Source organism: Salmo salar, chromosome ssa09 (genome assembly GCF_905237065.1).
Source record: "Salmo salar chromosome ssa09, Ssal_v3.1, whole genome shotgun sequence".
NCBI classification, from domain to species: Eukaryota; Metazoa; Chordata; class Actinopteri; order Salmoniformes; family Salmonidae; genus Salmo; species Salmo salar.
This window is the reverse complement of record NC_059450.1, coordinates 83587256-83608935: the sequence shown is the minus strand read 5'-3', so window position 1 is coordinate 83608935 and position 21680 is coordinate 83587256. Positions and strand designations below refer to the sequence as shown.

Sequence of the window (21680 nt, the reverse complement as noted above, 5' to 3'; positions counted from 1 at the left end):
GGTTCAGAACTTTTGTGAAATAGCACAGTTACAAATATATGGTAAATAGAAATCAAACTGGATGGACATCAGAAATAGAGGAAGGCCAGGACTAAAAACAAACAAAATACAACTATTGTAAAATAGATTGTGTCTTTAAAATGTGTATAGTATGTATAAGCTGGAAGTAGAAGCCTAAGTGTTATTGTTTATTAGTTACTCCAATTGGGGAAGCGGTGGTAGGGTTTGCGGGGAATAATAAAGGAAGGTATATACTAAAATAAGTGTGTATGTGTATATATGTATGTGTATGCATATATATACACTACCGTTCAAAACGTTTGGGGTCACTTAGAAATGTCCTTGTTTTTGAAAGAAAAGCACATTTTTTGTTCATTAAAATAACATCAAATTCATCAGAAATACAATGTAGACATTGTTAATGTTGTAAATGACTATTGTAGCTGGAAACAGCAGATTTTTTTTATGGAATATCTACATAGGTGTACAGAGGCCCATTATCAGCAACCATCAGTCCTGTGTTCCAATGGCACGTTGTTCACTAATCTAAGTTTATCATTTTAAAAGGCTAATTGACCATTAGAAAACACTTTTGTAATTATGTTAGCACAGCTGAAAATGGTTGTGCTGATTAAAGAAGCAATAAAACTGTCCTTCTTTAGATTAGTTGAGTATCTGGAGCATCAGCATTTGTGGGTTCGATTACAGGCTCAAAATGGCCAGAAACAAAGAACTTTCTTCTGAAACTCGTCAGTCTATCCTTGTTCTGAGAAATGAAGGCTATTCCATGTGAGAAATTGCCAAGAAACTGAATAACTCGTACAACGCTGTGTACTACTCCCTTCACAGAACATTGCAAACTGTCTCTAACCAGAATAGACAGAGGAGTGGGAGGCCCGGTGCACAACTGACTAAGAGGACAAGTACATTAGAGTGACTAATTTGAGAACCAGACGCCTCACAAGTCCTCAGCTTGCAGCTTCATTAAATAGTCATCGCAAAACACCAGTCTCAACATCAACAGTGAAGAGGCGATTCCAGGATGCTGGCCCTAACAGAACACAGAGGGTGTTCTTTAATAATAAACATAATCCAGGTAGAATCAGGAATTCCCCACTTTAGCTGTTCACGCCCCTTACTTTTTTCGATATTTACTAATGACATGCCACTGGCTTTGAGTAAAGCCTGTGTGTTTATGTATATGGAATACTCAACACTATACACATCAGCTACTACAGCAACTGAAATGACTGCAACACTTAACAAAGTGCTGCAAATAGTTTCAGAATGGGTGGCAAGGAATCAGTTAGTCCTAAATATTTCCAAAACTAAAAGCATTGTATCTGGGACAAATCATGCACTAAACCCTAAACTTCAACTAATACTCGTAATAAATAATGTGGAAATTGAGCAAGTTGAGGTGACTAAACTGCTTGGAGTAACCCTGGATTGTAAACTGTCATGGTCAAAATATATTGATAAACAGTAGCTGAGATGGGGAGAAGTCTGTCCATAATAAAGAGCTGCTCTGCCTTCTTAACAGCACTATCAACAAGGCAGGTCCAACAGGCCCTAGTTTTGTAGTACTACATAGAGTCATGACTATATGGAACTCTATTCCACATAAGTTACATGATGCAAGCAGTAGAATCGGATTTTAAAAAGCAGGTAAAAATACATCTTATTGAACAACGGGGACTGTGAAGAGACACACACAAAGGTACAACACATGCATTGTAATATTGTTGTATGGTGGTATTATACATGTTGTATTGTAGATATGTTGTGGTGTAATAATGTTATATGATGTACTGTTTTATATTTTGTTTTAAATGTCATGTTAGTGGTTTAATATGTTTGGACACCAGGAAGAGTAGCTGCTGCCTTGGCAGAACTAATGGGGATCCTTAAAATAATAAACCCCAGGAAGAGTAGCTGCTGCCTTGGCAGAACTAATGAGGATCCTTAATAAACCCCAGGAAGAGTAGCTGCTGCCTTGGCAGAACTAATGGGGATCCTTAATAAACCCCAGGAAGAGTAGCTGCTACCTTGGCAGAACTAATGGGGTTCCTTAATAAACCCCAGGAAGAGTAGCTGCTGCCTTGGCAGAACTAATGGGGTTCCTTAATAAATACAAAGTCCCCCTTCCCAAAGAACCCTTATTTCTTAGTGTGTAGCAACTGCATTGTAACTACATTGTGTGTGTGTATTACATCTGTGTGTAATTGTGTTGGGATCTGTCTCCCCAGCAATCCGAGGCTTCTCTCCTCAACATAAGATCAATAGCTTTGCGGAGGCCAAGGGTCTGGACCGGATCAACGAGCGCATGCCCCCTCGCCGTGACGGTGTCAACAGTGTGGGTGTCTCCATGGGCCGCATGAACATGGGGGAGCCCAACGGCACAGACAACAACAGCAATATACAGGGATGATGCACACACACACACACACACACACATTTAAACACTATTTCATACATGCTCTGAAACACACACATAGATATGAAGTACATACACCAACATACACACATTTGACTTACACATACTCACAAATACACTTGATTTAAACATAAGGTACACACACATACTTATACATACACATAAACACAAAACATACAGGACACACAAGTCAACATATACCCTTATACAGTGATGGTACACACACCATCCTCCTCCTCCCCCTACCCCATCCTGTTGCTGCCGAGCCCACCTCTCCACCAGTGTGGCAAGACTTTGCCATGGATGGTTGAGGCATCCTACTGGACAAACTGTACTGCAGGCTCCATCATTACCTGATCTGACCTGGTCACACACACAGGCCCCTGACCTGACCACCTGACCACACCACACTACAGAACACTCTACTGGACATTCTAGAACACTCTACTGGACGTTCTGGAACACTCTACTGGACGTTCTGGAACACTCTACTGGACTTCTGGAACACTCTACTGGACGTTCTGGAACACTCTACTGGACGTTCTGGAACACTCTACTGGACGTTCTGGAACACTCTACTGGACGTTCTAGAACACTCTACTGGACGTTCTGGAACACTACTGGACGTTCTGGAACACTCTACTGAACATTCTGGAACACTACTGGACGTTCTGGAACACTCTACTGGACGTTCTGGAACACTCTACTGAACGTTCTGGAACACTCCAATGCAAAACAAAGAGCTACTGTTCTGTTCTCATTGTGTAGTAGGGGTGACTGGGTGACAGATGTTACCTTTCTGTTGTGTTGGCGGCAAAGGGAGAGTGGGGGGGATTGGGGAGGGGAGGCATGGGCTGAGAGGTCAACGGGGGCTGAGGTGGCATGCAGGAGAGGGACTTCCTGTCCGGGATTTTCAGTTTCCTCTTCTCATTTTAAAACAGGAAGTTGTGTGGACAGCCCATTTGGTGGTTTACTTCATTCACTTTATTTTATAAGATAGATAGAGAGATGGACTGGATGGTTGTCGTGACGTCCATGGGAGTTTATTTGTGTGTGCTTGTGTCTGCATTTGCGATTGTGTGAGTGTATGTGTGTCTGTGGGGGTGAAATTTGAATGGCATTTTCATATGCAACATACAAGGTTGTGCTATCGAACATGTTTTGCTACTAGTACTATATGATAATAACAGGACATTCAAATGAAACATATTATTGATTAACTTCAAGGAAAAGACAATGTTGTCAGAAGGTTAAAAATACATTCTTATTACCTGAGTGTTTCTCTCGATCTTATTTTATAAGCCAATATGCTCCACTCGTCAGTTAGTCAGGACTAAGGTGTGTGACCCACCGTTAATTCACACAGAGTTGACAGTACACTCACTACACCCCAGGCAGACGCTGCCTCTAAAGTCAGTCAGATAAATAAAACTGACCTTAGATCAGTTTTAGAGGCAACGTCTGTCTATTCCACTCTTATGTTCTATTGCTGCCAAAACTGATCTTATTTCACTTTTAAGGGCAACTTTTTACCACTTTTTCCTATTCCACTTGCTGGGACTAGCTACACGTTTTATGTTCTATTGCTGCCAAGTCAATCATAGAAATAGAAAGCATAGAATGGACACCTGTATCAGAGATTGAAATGTAGAAATAACTATGACAGATTGGCTGTTTTGCTGGCATGCAATCAGAATCAGCAATGAGTGAAGTCCATTCCATGGGTTCCATTTCTACGGTGTCCTCTTAATGTGCTGTCCAGTAGCCTATAACCTGAGCTGGCTGCACTGGAGTAAGTTCCTATAGTGTATATGCTGTTGTGTTCTACCTTGAAAATGAAATGAAGTGTTTTTGGCTGAGTGTGAGCAGTGACTAACAGAAGTCAACAGAAGGTTATTTATTTGTAAAGCATTTATAAACGCATCAATGCATGCAGTTAAGTTATTTGATAATAATAATGTGAAATTCAATTTGTGCCGTGTTTCAGTATGGTAAGTTCCTTCTTTCTTGCTTCAAAATTAACTAAGGGATAATATTTATTTTGCAAAACATTTATTTATGATTTTTATTAATTATTTGGGGTGATTTTGTTATTTAAAAAAAAATGTTTTTCATGACTGTATTATGAGTTAATTGATTGTTTTATTTTGATGCTGTACAGACTGGAAGCTTGTATGAGGTGAAATGCATTGTGACTCTATTTCTCCTCTCGTCTCTGTTGATGTACAGGAGTTGCTTTTAAACCTGCAATAGCGTGAATTAATGACCATACTATAAAGAGACAGACTTCCATTCAGGCAGCCAAAGCATGATTGCATGGTAAACTAATCTGTAAAAGCAGATACAGTTACAGAAGTTGTCTCTCAAATTTTAAAGGAAAAGTGTACTCTCTAATCCTAATTCTTAAATTATATATTCTGTTATTTACTATTATTATTATTCTATTTATAATTAACATTATTCTTAAGCTCTCTGCTGGTTGCTCTCGCATTTTTCTGATCTTTGTTTGGTCTCATTGTGCTTTATTTTACGAGGTGAACTTACTGGAGACCTTGTGCCATATAGTTTGTGCCATGGCTCTCTGTCTCATCACAGACACTGTAAGCATGCCCCATGGGACAAACCACTTTTTTTACTCTTGAATAAAATATGCATGAACCTTTGGCATACTTCAGTTTATTTCCTCCGTTGTTCACAGACACATACAGAAGTGCACACACACACACACACACACACACACACACACACACACACACACACACACACACACACACACACACACACACACACACACACCACTATACACTGAGTATACCAAACATTAGGAACATCTTCTTAACATTGAGTTGCACCCCCCCCCCCTTTCCCTCAGAACAGCCTAAATTCGGGAATAGACTCTACAAGGTGTCGAATGTTGGCCCATGTTGACTCCAATGCTTCCCAGTTGTGTCAAGTTTGCTGAATGTCCTTCGGCTGATGGACCATTCTTAATACACACAGGAAACTGTTGAGCCTGAAAAACTCAGCAACGTTGCAGTTCTTGACACAAACCGGTGCGCCTGGCACCTACTACCATACCTGTTGAAAGGCACTTCAATCTTTTGTCTTGCCCATTCACCCTCTGAATGACACACACACAATCCACTTCTCAAATGTCTCAAGGCTTAAAAATCCTTCTTTAACCTGCCTCCTCCCCTTCATCTACGCTGATTAAAGTGGATTTTACAAGTGACATCAATAAGGGATCATAGCTTTCACCTGAATTCACCTGGTCAGTCTATGTCATGGAAAGAGCAGGTGTTCATAATGTTTTCAGTGTATGTTCTCTAATTGCCCTCTGGTGGAGAACGCCCCCTCAGTAGATCACACACAATAACTGCAGCTGGATCAAGCAGACTCTAGCTCTATTGAAAACACTCTTCCTGGCTCTTCCACAAATGTTTCCAGGCATGATGTGGCATTCAGGGGATACATTTTAATTTTATTCATGAATTGAAATTTTTCCTGTCATTTTCTGTAATATATTTAGGCTACCTAGTCCAGGATTTCACACCTGGATAGGGACCGTGACTTGTAGTGCTGTACTGTGATGTGCTGTGCTGTGTAATAACACTGTAATAAGGTTTGAGTGGACTTGAGAGAGGTGGGTTGACTGAAACTTGTTACATCACCTCCCCAACTGTCACGCATGTGTGTAGAAACGGACCAAGGCACAGCGTGAGTATCGTTCCACATCTTTATTATATTGTGAAACTTAGCCAAACAAACAATAAACTATAAACAAAACACAAACCGTGACGACACAGGTGCAACATGCACAACCTCAAAATAATCTCCCACGAACACAACCGGGAAAAACAACTACTTAAATATGATCCCCAATTAGAGACAATGATGACCAGCTGCCTCTAATTGGGAATCATACAAAATAATAAAAAACAGAAAAAATAAACTAGAACACAACATAGAAAAAATAAACTAGATAAACCCCCCAGTCACGCCCTGACCTACTCTACCATAGAAAATAAGAGCACTCTATGGTCAGGACGTGACACCAACAGGTTATCACAAGAACATACTGTATGATTCATCAGAAATGTAGCAGCTGTAGAAGTCTGGTTATAAAAACGTCCTCCTACGCTTACACCCATAACTCTTCCAACACTCCCTGTTCCACTACAGCTATCTATTACACCCATAACTCTTCCACCACTCCCTGTTCCACTACAGTTATCTATTACACCCATAACTCTTCCACCACTCCCTGTTCCACTACAGCTATCTACTACACCCATAACTCTTCCACCACTCCCTGTTCCACTACAGTTATCTATTACACCCATAACTCTTCCACCACTCCCTGTTCCACTACAGTTATCTACTACACCCATAACTCTTCCACCACTCCCTGTTCCACTACTGTTATCTACTACACCCATAACTCTTCCACCACTCCTGTCCTATTACAATACATGCCTCTTCCACCACTCCCTGTTCCACTACTGTTATCTATTACAGTACATGCCTCTTCCACCACTCCCTGTTCCACTACCGTTATCTATTACAGTACATGCCTCTTCCACCACTCCCTGTTCCACTACCGTTATCTATCACAGTACATGCCTCTTCCACCACTCCCTGTTCCACTACCGTTATCTATCACAATACATGCCTCTTCCACCACTCCCTGTTCCACTACTGTTATCTATTACAGTACATGCCTCTTCCACCACTCCCTGTTCCACTTCTATTACCTATTACATTTCAGCGACGCCTCTGTGTGGAATTTATTATGTTTATTTGCACATTCTTTAAATCTCCCTTTCTCTCTCTAGCGCTTTCTCTACCACTCTCTATCTCTTCATCTTTCTCTACCACTCTCTATCTCTTCATCTTTCTCTACCACTCTCTATCTCTTCATCTTTCTCTACCACTCACATTTTGGGTTCCAGAGTGGTGCAGTGGTCTAAGGCACTGCATCTTAGTGCTAGGGGCATCACTACAGACCCTGGTTTGATTCCAGGCTGTATCACCACCGGCTGTGATTGGGAGTCCTACAGGGCGGCGCACAATTGTCCCAGCGTCGTTAGGGTTTGGTAGACCGTCATTGTAGACCGTCATTGTCATTGTAACCAAGAATTTCCTAGTTAAATAAAAATGTATTACTCTCTTTATCACTCTCTTTATATTTGTGTCTTTTTATCTTCCTCTATCTCTTTATCTATCACTCTCTTTATTTATATATTTTTTTTCTACTGCATCATTGATTGTATGTTGTTTTACTCCATGTGTAACTCTGTGTTTTTGTATGTTGTCGAACTGCTTTGCTTTATCTTGGCCAGGTCGCAATTGTAAATGAGAACTTGTTCTCAACTTGCCTACCTGGTTAAATAAAGGTGAAATAAAAATAAAATAAACAAATATTTGTGTCTTTTTATCTTCCTCTCTCTATCTCTTTATCTTTCTCTATCACTCTCTTTATATTTCTCTATCCCTCTCTATCGCTCTCTATTCAGCTTTATCGCTCATTGTGTGGGATATATTGCCTCACTGCCACCTCTGTCAAACTGAAAATGAAAGTATGACCCAAGTTTATATAACACAAAGGCATGGAAGGAGAGAAAGAACAGTGAGAAAGTACGTGGAAGAGGAAGAGATGCTGGCTCTGAGTTATAATCTCCAGTGAACTCTTTTATTCTTGGATTGTCTCTGTTGTTCTGTGTTCTGGAACTGGGACCACTCCAAACAGACGAAAGGTAAACCTCAGCGGATTAGCCATGTCAGCAGCAAACTTCTGAAATCGTTTCTTTGAATTTGAACTGAACCTACAAATGAATGAGTAATTGTCTCTAGATCTGGGTACAGGATAACAATTCCCTCATGGAAAAAAGTATTTATTGTGTATGTATGAATGTATCACTGATAGTCTCTCGTTGTGTGGTATGAGAATGTAGTCAAGGAGATGAATCACGGTATGTTTCCATTACTCTGTAGTGCATGGGTAACATCAGGGCACCATTTAATAGTTTCCGTATTATACTGGACTATAATTCTTATTTCTAAACTGAAGGTGATCCTCTCCTGTTCTACCATATATTATATATATTTTTTAATCAGAATGAGGGTTTCTCTTAAAGAGATTAGCCATATTATTTTATTCATGATAATCAGATTCACAATTGCAAAATTATCTCACGTAATTGTTCCCCTGTAGTTGAGTTCAGGATTAAAAGATAATCAGGCTTTGAACCATACTGAACAAGCTAGTTTACATTTCTGGTAAGCCGGCATTTCCTTTGAAACAGTGCCAACAGGTGTGTGAAGATAGGAAGGGAATCTACTCCTATAAACCACACAGACACATGCACACACGCATGCACACACACACACATTTGGGTTCTTAGTTGTTCTCAGATGGCTGTTCTTAGTTCTCCGACTTTCCGTACCAGGATGTTTTAATGTGACGTATTCTGAGCTCTCATACACACGATGCCACTGATGAAGAGGATGAAATCTAACCCGAACCCTGGAAATACTTCTTCATAGAAGGTTATTCCGGAGAAGTTGTGAAAATGACAAAAGGAAGAGGAGTTTACTGAGGATTATGGTAGTGTTGTATCATACTAAGTCATGGTCTCGTTACGTCTGTTCCTCAGATGCAGCAATTGGGAGGGGAGGAGTGTCTGGTCCCTCGGCCTCGTGGGAGTTTACCCAAAGCCTGTGCGATAGGATTGGCTTCTGTGGTGACGGCGGCCATCTTGGTTTTGGAGCCTGAGGGCTTCTTCAGACATGTTTCCACAGCAATACTCATCCTGACTGTGGGGCCCTTGCTGCACGGAGTGTTTCTTCTCTCAGAGGAATGTCTTCATCATGCAACTACCAGGTGAGGGAACTTATTAACTTTCATACTCATACTCACAAAACATGGTAGGCGAATAAATTGATTTACATGGATATTTACATGTTATTTACATGGATATTTACGTTATCTCCCTCTATCGCTCTCTCTCCCTCTCTCTCGCTTCCTTTCCCTCTCTCGTCTCTCTCTTGTCTCTCTCTCTCTCTCTGCCCAGGTACCGTGGTCGGAGGCTGGGTCAGATGGTGACAGCCTGTGTGGGTGTATGTACCCTCCTGGGTGTGGGGTTGGCAGTGCTGCTGTTTGTCTTGACCAAGCCCCAGCCCTGGAGGGACCAGTGGAGCATGGTTATCCTGGCCTGTGTCCTCTACCCTCTACTCAAAACCCTGGGAGTACTGGTGAGATAACAAGCTCCTGATCTGGAGCTCTCACACACAGTATGAGCCAACACAAGACCCTATGTGTCTCCAGGTTGAGTTTTAATCAGCAGTCTAGTTCTCCAAACCCTTTCCTTTATGCCACTAATAACAGTTTACCTTCGTAAAGCCAATGAAGGTGAATGATGCTATAAGAGACTGTAGCTTACATGCTGCTGTAAAATGTTGTCTGTGTGTTAGTGTGATTCATGGTAGCTCATAGTTGTGTTTTTTTATTTGCACATCACTGTTGTGGTTTCTGTCCCTTGAAACCCGAAAGAGGAACCTCTATTGCCCTCCAATCAGCAGAAGTGGCATGGACTTGTTTTGAAATACACCAAGCAGGTTTAATTTTGTTGTGGTTAATTTCTTCTGAAAATCATTTAGGGAAGAAAACTAGTTTTCTTACCTAAATCACCAGAGTGAACCTGGAAAGAGCTGTGTATCCAGTGAGGTTCAACACACTGTTCATGCAGGAAACCTGAGGTTTTCTGACTAGGGCTGTTGCGTGACCATATTACTGCCATCAGTCATGACTGTTGTCAAATTCCATGTGACCGTTGAGTCATGGTAGTCTCCTCTTATACACTCTGACATGCGTTGGTAGAACCCAACTCACTAACGGCCATCAGGTCCTAATGGCCTGGTACTGAGGGCTCTATTGTCCCTCTAACCACTCTGACATCAATGCAAATACAATCGAAAATCACATCAAATATTTATCTTCAAAACAGTATAGTGATCAATTTGAAGACAGAAGTTCAACAGCAGGTTGAAATAGTGTAAAACATGGTTGTTGTGGATGTTGTTTCAAAGCCAACACAACAAAATGGACAGCCCTTTCTATTGTGATGATTCATTCAAAACATCCATATACATATTAGAGCTTATGCATATGCATTGGCTTATGATCCCAAACAAAACTTTAATTAAAATTATGATTGTGCCGTTATACAATACATAGCCTATTGCATCTTACCCATGGCAGAAAAACATAAAACAAAACTGATTTAATATGTCTTTGGTACATAATTGTGCTAGCCTATACTCCAAAATTAAACAAATTAGAATAATGGCCTTTGAGTGTGGACTGTATTATTATGCATACTAGAGGTCGACCGATTATGATTTTTTTCAACACCGATACCGATACCGATTATTGGAGGACCAAAAACCGCCAGTACCGATTAATCGGCCGATTATTATTTTTTATGATGACAATTACAACAATACTGAATGAACACTTATTTTAACTTAATATAATACATTAATAAAATCAATTTAGCCTCAAATAAATAATGAAACATGTTCAATTTGGTTTAAATAATGCAAAACAAAGTGTTGGAGAAGAAAGTAAAAGTGCAATATGTGCCATGTAAGAAAGCTAATGTTTAAGTGCCTTGCTCAGAACATGGGAACATATGAAAGCTAGTGGTTCCTTTTAACATGAGTCTTCAATATTCCCAGGTAAGAAGTTTTAGGTTGTAGTTATTATATTATTATAGGAATTATAGGACTATTTCTCTCTATCCGATTTGTATTTCATATACCTTTGACTATTGGTTGTTCTTATAGGCACTTTAGTATTGCCAGTGTAACAGTATAGCTTCCGTCTCTCTCCTCGCTCCTACCTGGGCTCAAACCAGGAACACATCGACAACAGCCACCCTCGAAGCAGCGTTACCCATGCAGAGGAAGGGAAAAAACTACTCCAAGTCTCAGAGCGAGTGACGTTTGAAACGCTATTAGCGCGCACCCGCTAACTAGCTAGCCATTTCACATCGGTTACACCAGCCTAATATTGGGATTGATAGGCTTGAAGGGGTGGGTATAATTTGTGGAACGTTCCAACAGGAATCTGTTCCAAAAAACGTAAAGTAAAAGGTTGCCAACCAACAACGCATACAAAGTAGCAACGCATACAAACCTAGCTAACTAGCTGCCGAATAGGCATCAACTCACCACGTAGCTTATTCTTAATGTTTGTCCATAGGCAAACAGACATGTGAGGACAGGTGATGAGTGAAAAACGCAATGAAATAGACCACTCCCTACCCGGTATCTTATTCTGCCGCTATACAACTTTGTATGCGTTGTTTTTTGGAAACCTTGTTATTTACGAAGTTTTTGGAATAGATTCCTGTTGGAACGTTCCACAAATTATACCCACCCAGGTTGAAGTCATAAACAGCGCAATGCTTGAAGCACAGCGAAGGGCTGTTTGAATGAATGCTTACGAGCCTGCTGCTGCCTACCACCGCTCAGTCAGACTGCTCTATCAAATCATAGACTTAATTATAATATAATAAACACACAGAAATACGAGCCTTGGGTCATTAATATGGTCGAATCTGGAAACTATCATCTCGAAAACAAAAGTTTTTTTCTTTCAGTGACATACGGAACCGTTCCGTATTTTATCTAAGGGGTGACTAAGTCTAAATATTCCTGTTAGGCATTGATGTTTATGGTTAGGTACATTGGTGCAACGACAGTACTTTTTTCGCAAATGCGCTTGTTAAATCAACACCGTTTGTCGAAGTAGGCTGTGATTCAATGAAAATTAACAGGCACCGCATCGATCATATGCAACGCAGGACACGTTAGATAAACTAGTAATATCATCAACCATGTGTAGTTAACTAGTGATTATGTTAAGATTGATAGTTTTTATAAGTCTAATGCTAGCTAGCAACTTACCTTTGCTTCTTGCTGCCCTCGCGTTACAGGTAGTCAGCCTGTTAATCCTTGTGGAGTGCAATGTAAGGCAGGTGGTTAGAGCGTTGGACTGGTAATCCCCCCTGAACAAGGCAGTTAACCCCCGTTTCTAGGCCGTCATTGTAAATAAGAATGTGTTCTTAATCTGACTTGCCTAGTTAAATAAAGGTGTAAAAAAAATATATATATATATATATCGGCAAATCGGTGGCCAAAAATACAGTTTACCGATTGTTATGAAAACTTGAAATCGGCCCTAATTAATCGGCCATTCCGATTAATCGGTCAACCTCTAATGCATACTGGATGGACTGGTTACCTTATGCTACGCTCCAAAATATATATCCATGATTCTGGGAGAGAGCCCTAGGCGATGCTTTTGGTTCATTGATTGTGCAGGGCGGCTTACAGGTAGTCTACAATTGTAGCGAATTTGTATTTGATTTTGAATAGCCTAGTCAAATCATCTCAAATCAAGCTTTATTTATACTGCACATTTCAGACATGGAATGCAACACAATGTGCTTCACAGGAAAAACTATAAAAACAACGAAAACAAAAATATTAATATTTACTACACAACAAACAAAAGAGGATAAAACACAGAAGAATAGGGCCTCCTGAGTGGTGCAGTGGTCTAAGGCACAGTGCTAGAGGTGTCACTACAGACCCGGGTTCAATCCCAGGGTGTATCACAATTGGCCCAGCGTCGTCAGGGTTAGGGGAGAGTTTGGCCGTGGAAGGCTTTACTTGGCTCATCATGCTCTAGAAACTCCTTGTAACAGGCCTGGCTGCCTGCAGGCTGACCTTGGTTGTCAGATGAACAGTTTTTTGTGCTGCTGGCTAGCGGACGGGTGTTAAAAAGCGCTGTTTGGCGGGTCATGTTTTGGGGGACACATGACTCAACCTTCGCCTCCCGAGCCTGCTGGGGAGTTACAGCAATAAGACAAAATTGAAAATGGGGTAAAAAAAAATAACTAGAAACTGAACAACTAAATTCACTGTAAGGAAAAGCAAAGCTAAAAAGGTTTGTTGAAGATCTCTTTAAATAATGTCCACAGTTTCGGCCCCCCTCAGGTTCTCTGGCAGGTTATTCCAGAGGCTGGGGGCATAGTAACTAAAGGCTGTCTCTCCATGACTCTTGGTCCTAGGCTTTGGGATAGTTAAAAGGTTACAAGACTTACTGGGTACATAACTTAAAATCATGTCTGACATGTACTGGGGTGCACAATCGTGGATTGATTTAAAAACCAATAGAAGAATAGAAGGCTAGGGCACATATCATCAAACTTCTCATCAGGTCTTGACTGATACCCAGCCTAATGTTGGTTATCTTATCTCTGAAATTTGCCACAAACTCATCACATTTAGATGTGGAGGAAAGTTCACATAGGTTTCCGGGGGTAGGATTTATCAGGCCATCAATGGTTGAGTAGAGCACTTTATTAGTGATCAAGTTAGAAAAATGAGCCCGTCTGGCATTTCTAATTGCCTTGTTATATGCCAAGTTGCTTTCTCGGAATATCATAATGGACCTGAGACTTTGACTTCCTCCACTTCAGCTCAGCCTTTCTGCAATTTCTCTTTAATCTATTGGTTTCCTCACTCATCACTGAAAAACGGACCGGCAGGAAAGCGCACAGCCTACATTCGCTATTCCAGTGCATACAGATAACATGTCTTTTCCCCCTTTCCCTGTTCCTACCTATTTGATAATAGCCATTCTAAATTCAAACTAATTTTATATATTCATAAAAACAAGATTACGTTTAGAATAGTCTGATGGGTGAAAATATGATCAATTGATGAGAGAACAGCTGTGCAGCCTGAGGAAAGATACAGAGCCCATGCTTTTCTCGCTACTTTCTCAAATCATCAACAGCCTGTAGTCGCACCATGCAGCCCATATACTGTATGTTCTGATTTCTAACACATTCTAAGATGTGTATCATTCACAAATAAAGTTCCCAAATACTCTAAACATAGCATATAGGACCTGTTTCAAATTATCCCTTTTTCGCTCAACATAGTCACTTCATATGCGCACTCCTCTATAATGGGAAGAATATTATTTATATTTTATTAATCTTAATATTAAAGTTCAATTATATTCTTCTTACTATAAAATCATATAATATAAAATAATGGCACAGGCGCATCAGCGGCTGCTCTTATGTGTGGGTGCCTAAAGATGCTAAATGTGTTTATGTTAATTAATGGTCAATTACCGTGAGGCTAACAAAATGTCATGACCGCCACAGCCTTATTTCTGACACCCACACACAAGGCTCGGATAAAATGTATAACATTAATTCCTATCTTTTTATCCCAGATTTCCTGCATGTCTATCTCTTGGCCTGTGAGTAACTCTGTTCCTTTTCCGGTTGTTGTTTCTCTCTCCCATGTTCAGGGGCCGTCTGAGGTGGAGGTGTCAGAGATCTGTGAGACGAAGAAGATGAACGTGGCTCATGGCCTGGCTTGGTCTTTCCACCTGGGCTACCTCAACCTGGTTCTGCCTCGTAAGTAACATTCATTCATGAAGTGCGCTCATTTCATAAATGAAAAAGCTGTCATGTCAACGTTGTGTGTGTGTTTCTGTTGAAATGTACATGTATCCCCTTGTGCGTGTGTGTTTCTCTGGTAGGGTTGGAGGGTTCTATCACAGCGTTCCGTGCTTCACATAATGCAGGTCCGTTTGAGACCAGGGGTTCCAGAAAGCTCCTCATTCTCCTCCCTCTCAACGCAAACATTACTCACACGCTGGAGGACGAGGATACAAACATCCATTTCCATGACAACCTCCCTGACACGGAGATCGACAGGGCAGGTGTCAGGGGGCGTGTCTACAAGCACAGTGTCTACACCGTATTGGACAAGGACAGACAGGTAGGCGGGATTCATTTACAGTCCCCTTCTCAAACACTATCTCAAAGTGAAATGCATCACACTGGCACCACTATGTGGTCAAATTGTGAATCAACAGTGCTTATGTGCTTATGAAGCACTGGAAAAGACTAAAACAAACATGGAAAAGCTCAACACTTGCACCATAGTGGCCAAATGTGTGGACAATCTATAAACCCATTTGCAGATTTTTTACACTGAAACGCCTAATCACAGTATCTCCTCTGTGTGTGTGTGTGTCTGTAGGCCCATCACTGTGTTGTGGAGTATGCCACCCCTCTGCTGACCCTGTATAAGATGTCTCAGGAGAGCAGTGCAGGGTTTGGGGAGAGAGACAGGAGAGAGCAGGTGCTGCTGTTCTACAGGACTCTACAGGACATACTGGACCGCTCAGTGGAGTGCAGGAACCGCTACCGACTCATCCTGCTCAACGGTTAGATATCATGCTATTTACATGGATATTTACATGTTACCTGCCTTTCTCTCGCTCTCTCTCTGTATAATAAATAATGTTCTCCTATGTGCCCAATATCATTTCTACTTCCTGTAGATGAACATGAGGATGACCCTCACTACCTGTCCAACGCCATTCTGAAGAACCTGGATCAGCAGGAGAAAGAAGAGTTCTATGTTCCCCCTTTCATCCCTCAGCCTGAGGTGGACCACCCATCCCATGCCCTGCCCATCATAGACGACTGGCACCGAGCTGAGCCAATGAGCAGGGTGCCTACGATCATGATCAGTCATGACATGCCACGTACGCTCAGGGAACCGGTTGAGAATTCAGAAGACCTTTCTCCATGAGACAGGTCTAGAGAGATAAACAAAATAAATTGCACTTATGCACAACAGCAGCAGCACTAAACCAGACTGCAAGGTAGGAAGCAGTCAAAGCCATCTCAAAGTGGAGCAACAAGGCCTTGCCTTCCCCTTCACCCCGCCACTCATGGCTTAACATACAGTGCATTTGGAAAGTATTCAGGCCCCTTGACTTTTTCCACATTCTGTTACGTTAGTCTTATTCTAAAATTGATTAAATTGTTTTTCTTCCTCAATCTACACACAATACCCCATAATGACAAAGCAAAAACAGATTTTGTAGATTTTTTTAGCAAATGTATAAAATGTATCAAAATAAATATAACATTTACATAAGTATTCAGACCCTTTACTCGGCACTTTGTTGAAGCACCTTTGGCAGCGATTACAGCCTCGAGTCTTCTTGGGTATGACGCTACAAGCTTGGCACACCTGTATTTGGGGAGCACAGCTATTTTCAGGTCTCTCAAGAGATGTTTGATTGAGTTCAAGCCCAGGCTCTGGCTGGGCCACTCAAGGACATTCAGAAACTTGTCCCGAAGCCACTCCTGCGTTGTCTTGGCTGTGTGCTTAGGGTCATGAACCTTCTCCCCAGTCTGAGGTCCTAAGAGCTCTGGAGCTGGTTTTCATCAAGGATCTCTCTGTACTTTGCTCTGTTCATCTTTCCCTCGATCCTGACTAGTCTCCCAGTCCCTGCCACTGAAGAAACATCCCCACAGCATGATACTGCCACCACCAAGCTTCACAGTAGGGATGGTGCCAGGTTTCCTCCAGACGTTACGCTTGGCATTCAGGCCAAAGAGTTCAATCTTGGCTTCATCAGACCAGAGAGAAGAGTCGTGGTGGTTCCAAACTTATTCCATTTAAGAATGATGGAGGCCACTGTGTTATTGGGGACCTTCGATGATACAGAAATGTTTTGATGCTTCGACACAATCCAGTCTCGGAGCTCTACGGACAATTCCTTCGACCTTATGGATTGGTTTTTGCTCTGACATGCACTGTCAACTGTGGGACCTTATATAGACAGGTGTGTGACTTTCCAAATCATGTCCAATCAATTGAATTTACCACAGGTGGACTCCAATCAAGTTGTAGAAACATCTCAAGGACGATCAATGGAAACTCAATTTCGAGTCTCATAGCAAAGGGTCTCAATACTTATGTATTTATGTTTTTTATGTTTTATAAACTTGCAAAAAATTTCTAAAACCTGTTTTCGCGTTGTCATTGTGGGGTACTGTGTTTACATTGATGAGGAAAAACATTTATTTGATCAATTTTAGAATAAGGCTGTAACATCCCAAAATGTGGAAAAAGTCAAAGGGGTCTAAATAGTTTCCGAGTGCACTGTACGAGGGTCAGATTGCATACAACAGAGGAACAACAGAACATTGTTAATGGTGTAATAATAATGTTGGCTGTAAAGGCCACATACTGTAAGTGTTGTGTCTCTGTATGTAAACAAACAAACAGAATTCAGGGTCAAGTTATAACAACAACCCTGCTCATTCCTCTCATTGTGTGCATGTTGTTCTACACTCAGTTCTGTAATTCATCTGTCCGTACTGTATGTATGGGCTCCCGAGTGACGCAGCGGTCTAAGGCACTGCATCTCAATGCAAGAGGTGTCACTACAGTCCCTGGTTCGAATCCAGGCTGTATCACATCTGGCCGTGATTGGGAGTCCCATAGGGCGGCGCACAATGGGCCCAGCGTCGTCTGGGTTTGGCCGGGGTAGGCCGTCATTGTAAATAAGAATTTGTTCTTAACTGACTTGCCTAGTTAAATAAAAAATAATGCTATGATGGATTTACAATGTTTGCGCAGACAGAAGGTGCATGCTTGAACCATGGGGTGAATTAGAGAGAGAAAGAGAGAGCCTGAGGGACTCTGAATAGTAACAGCTTTATTATTCCAAATAGTAATGGTATGGTAGTAGGGGTGATGATAATGATAGCAGTTTAATGGTGGTGGTGGTAGTAGTAGTAATGATGATGGTAGTTCTACTACTGATGGTGAGACTGACAGTTAGTTACAGTTTCATTTTTTGTGTTTAACCTTTTATCTTTATTATATTTCTACTATTGACTGTTACCATTTTATTGTTGTTATTATTTGTATTTTTTTCTTTATATGTAATTTATTTACTACAATTTTATATTATTATTCTTCATTATTTTATTACAATGTATAATGTATACATTGTTGCTTTGACAATGTACAACACAATGTTTTTCATGCCAATAAAGCAACTTGAATTTGAGAGAGAGAGAGAGAGAGAAAGAGATCCCATATCTGCATGCCTGGCCCGGGGCTAGGGAGTGAGCTAAGAGCTGAGCCTGGGCTGATCATTCAGAGGAGAACAGAGCCTGAGTCACAAGTTACCAGTCATGTTATCTATCTACAGCGAACAGACGCACACGCACACACGATCCGGATGATTCCTTTAGAAACACCTCTTTGTGATTGCATCAGATACCATATTCGTTTGATTGACTGAATGACATAAACACACTGCTAATTTGGATACTGTTTAGAAAAGTTGAAACTATACAGTAGGTGTATGGATTCAAGGTTGTAGATTGTTCTAGACAGCAACACATGACCTGCTGATTGACCATGCAGGAGCTAGCAAGCAGGTGACTGGGACTGGTCTGGCGTGTTCTGGGCTGACAGTGTCTCCACTTCAATGAATGTGCTTTGAGGACATTTTTACAGAAATAGAGCACATCAGTGATACACTCTTAGAAAAAAGGGTTCCAAAAGAGTTCTTCGGCTGTCCCCATAGGATAACCCTTTTTGGTTCCAGGTGGAACCCTTTTGGGTTTCATGTTGAACTCTCTGTGGAAAGGGTTCTACATGAAACTCAAAATGCTTCTACCTGGAACCAAAAAGGGTTCTTCCTTTTTGGTTCTACAGTAGATAGCACATTTTTTCTAAGAGTGTATATTGTACAGTAGCATTTGATTCATTTCCTGAATTAAGTCAATCCTTTCCTGAATTAGGTAAATCAGTGAAGAACCTGTGAATACCTGTTCTCAATCTGATGAGGAAGCTGATGATACCTGTGAGCAAACACACACACACATGGACGCACACACTTACACACACACAAAAAACACGACAAATGAAAGGAGAGGATGTCTGCATCAGCCCAGCCAGACACAGTGGTAAGCTCCACAGACCAACACATTCTGTAGTTTCCATTCACTTCCATAGAAAGACAGTGAACTTGTTATTTACTGTTTAGACATCATAATGATGTGGGCAGGGCTGAAGATGATAGGCTGGTGATGTACAGCTGGAGTCCTAAAAGGGTAAATTTCCTTTTCTGTGACTCATAACTGAATGCTGTTACAGTCAGACTCCGTCCTGGGGCACAGGTCCAGCCATAGATTCTTGACAGGTCCAGCAACACCTGAGCCTAAATATAGCACATAGGTTTATAGATAGTGTGAGACTTGTATTCTCATTTCTAATACACACTACAAGGCCTGTGTGTGAAAGAGTGGCATGCTGAGAAAACACTTACTCTTCCAGATACTCATTCATTTCACCATGTCTGAAACAATGTGGTGTGGGTGTTGAAAGAGCCAAGGGAGAGAGGGAGAGGGGGGAGGGGGAGAAGGGAGGATCCAAGGCTCATTGGAAATTCCCTTCCTGCCTGATCAGTGAATGTCAGGCCATGTGATTCACCTGTGACTCAGCCCAGGTAACGCTCGTGGCTGGCTGGGCTGGCCTTGTCTAGACCGACAGGCACAGGTAGAGGGAACAGAGCAGTGAGTGTATTCCAGTGTATTCCGGGAACCCTCAGGTGACATATTTATAAAGGGATTCATCAAAAGGGAATTAAGCCAACCACCTCCAATATACAATAAATCATGTTAGGCTTAGGTTCGATAACCCCCTTATCTTTTTAGGCCTACATTAGGCCTGGGTATCCATAATTCTGTCATCAATTATATTTAGAACAGTATAACATTTTTTTTTATAAATACACTATACATACAAAAGTATGTGGACAGCCCTTCAAATTAGTGGATTCGGCGACTTCAGCCACACCAATTGCTGTCATGTGTGTAAAATCGAGCACACAGCCATGCAATCTCCATAGACAAACATTGGCAGTAGAATGGCCTTACTGACGGGCTGTGACTTTCAACTTGGCACCATCATAGGATGCTACCTTACAAAACAAGTCAGTTCAACAAATGTCTGCCCTGCTAGAGCTGCCCCGGTCAACTGTAAGTACTGTTATTGTGTAGTGGAAACATCTAGGCGCAACAACGGTTCAGCCGCGAAATGGTAGTCCCACTACCGAGTTCTAAACTGCCTCTGAAAGCAACGTCAGCACAAGAACTGTTCATCAGGAGCTTCATGAAATGGGTTTCCATGGCCGAGCAGCTGCACACAAGCCTAAGATCAGCATGCGCAGTGCCAAGCGTAGGCTGGAGTGGTGTAAAGCTCCCCGCCATTAGACTCTGGAGCAGTGGAAACGCGTTCTCTGGAGTGATGAATCACGCTTCACCATCTGGCAGTCAAACGGACAAATCTGGGTTTGGTGGATGCCAGGAGAACGCTACCTGCCCAGGTGCATAGTGCCAACTGTAAAGTTTGGTGGAGGAGGAATAATGGTGTAGGGCTGTTTTTCATGGTTCGGCTAGGCCCCTTAGTTCCAGTGAAGGGAAATCTTAACACTACAGCATACAATTACATTCTAGACAATTCTGTGCTTCCGACTTTTTTAAAATGTTTAATTTAAATTTCTTTTTTATTTCACCTTTATTTAACCAGGTAGGCTAGTTGAGAACAAGTTCTCATTTACAACTACGACCTGGCCAAGATAAAGCAAAGCAATGCGACACAAACAACAGAGTTACACATGGAATAAAGAAAACATACAGTCAATAACACAATAGGGGGGGGGGGGGGGGAATATATATATATATATATAAATATACATATATATTTGTGGCAACAGTTTGGGAAAGGCCCTTTCCTGTTTCAGCATGACAATGCCCGTGCACAAAGCCAGGTCCATACAGAAATGGTTTGTTGAGATCGATGTGGAAGAACTTGACTGGCCTGCAAAGAGCCCTGACCTCAACCCCATCGAACACCTTTGGGATGGATTGGAACACCAACTGCGAGCCAGGCCTAATCGCCCAACATCAGTGCCCGACCTCACTAATGCTCTTGCAGCAATGTTCCAACATCTAGTGGACTGCCTTCCCAGAAGAGTGGGGGTTGTTATAGCAGCAAAGGGGGGACCAATTCCATATTAATGGCAATGATTTTAGAATGAGATGTTCGATGAGCAGGTGTCCACATACTTTTGGTCATGTAGTGTATGAGAGTTGGATACTTTTATTTTCTTGATAACCTAACAATAAACCTTTCTAATAACATAAATGGCACAGAATATTGGATAAAACGGGTGATATTGTCAGTACTGAGAGGGCAGTCAGTGCAATGTCTAGGCATGTGGCGTGAGGCTGATTCAACCCCTTTCAGCAGTTGCTCACCG

The 21680-nt window shown here is 41.5% G+C and overlaps 2 protein-coding genes across 7 annotated transcripts in view; both read left to right on the top strand.

Moving 5' to 3' along the window:
• LOC106612112 (serine/threonine-protein phosphatase 2B catalytic subunit alpha isoform) overlaps nucleotides 1-5101 on the top strand; it is a 61349-nt gene extending 56248 nt beyond the window's left edge. For 5 of the 6 annotated variants that reach the window (XR_001330229.2, XM_045724112.1, XM_045724113.1 and 2 more), the window contains one exon: nucleotides 2250-5101. Coding sequence is in view for 4 of the 6 variants with exons in the window: in XM_045724112.1 (XP_045580068.1) it covers nucleotides 2250-2431 (182 nt within the window). In the remaining 2 variants the exon portion in view is untranslated. The remainder of the gene's footprint in view (nucleotides 1-2249) is intronic. The other variant, XR_001330230.2, reaches the window with a different exon arrangement.
• A 2864-nt stretch (nucleotides 5102-7965) lies between these two features.
• sting1 (stimulator of interferon response cGAMP interactor 1) lies at nucleotides 7966-16528 on the top strand. Its single transcript, XM_014213010.2, has 7 exons — nucleotides 7966-8193; nucleotides 9094-9320; nucleotides 9511-9691; nucleotides 14838-14946; nucleotides 15072-15313; nucleotides 15578-15764; nucleotides 15882-16528. The coding sequence occupies exons 2-7, from the start codon at nucleotides 9094-9096 to the stop codon at nucleotides 16133-16135; spliced, it is 1200 nt and encodes a 399-aa protein (XP_014068485.1). The 5' UTR covers nucleotides 7966-8193; the 3' UTR covers nucleotides 16136-16528.
• Nucleotides 16529-21680: the final 5152 nt, after the last annotated feature.

What these genes read in the sequence shown, in the direction of transcription:
- sting1 (XM_014213010.2), top strand. Translation starts at nt 9,094, where the DNA reads ATGCAGCAATTGGGAGGGGAGGAGTGTCTGGTCCCTCGGCCTCGTGGG. An exon ending in CTTCATCATGCAACTACCAG is followed by an intron (nt 9,321 to 9,510) that starts GTGAGGGAACTT and finishes CTCTCTGCCCAG; the next exon opens with GTACCGTGGTCGGAGGCTGG. An exon ending in CCGACTCATCCTGCTCAACG is followed by an intron (nt 15,765 to 15,881) that starts GTTAGATATCAT and finishes TACTTCCTGTAG; the next exon opens with ATGAACATGAGGATGACCCT.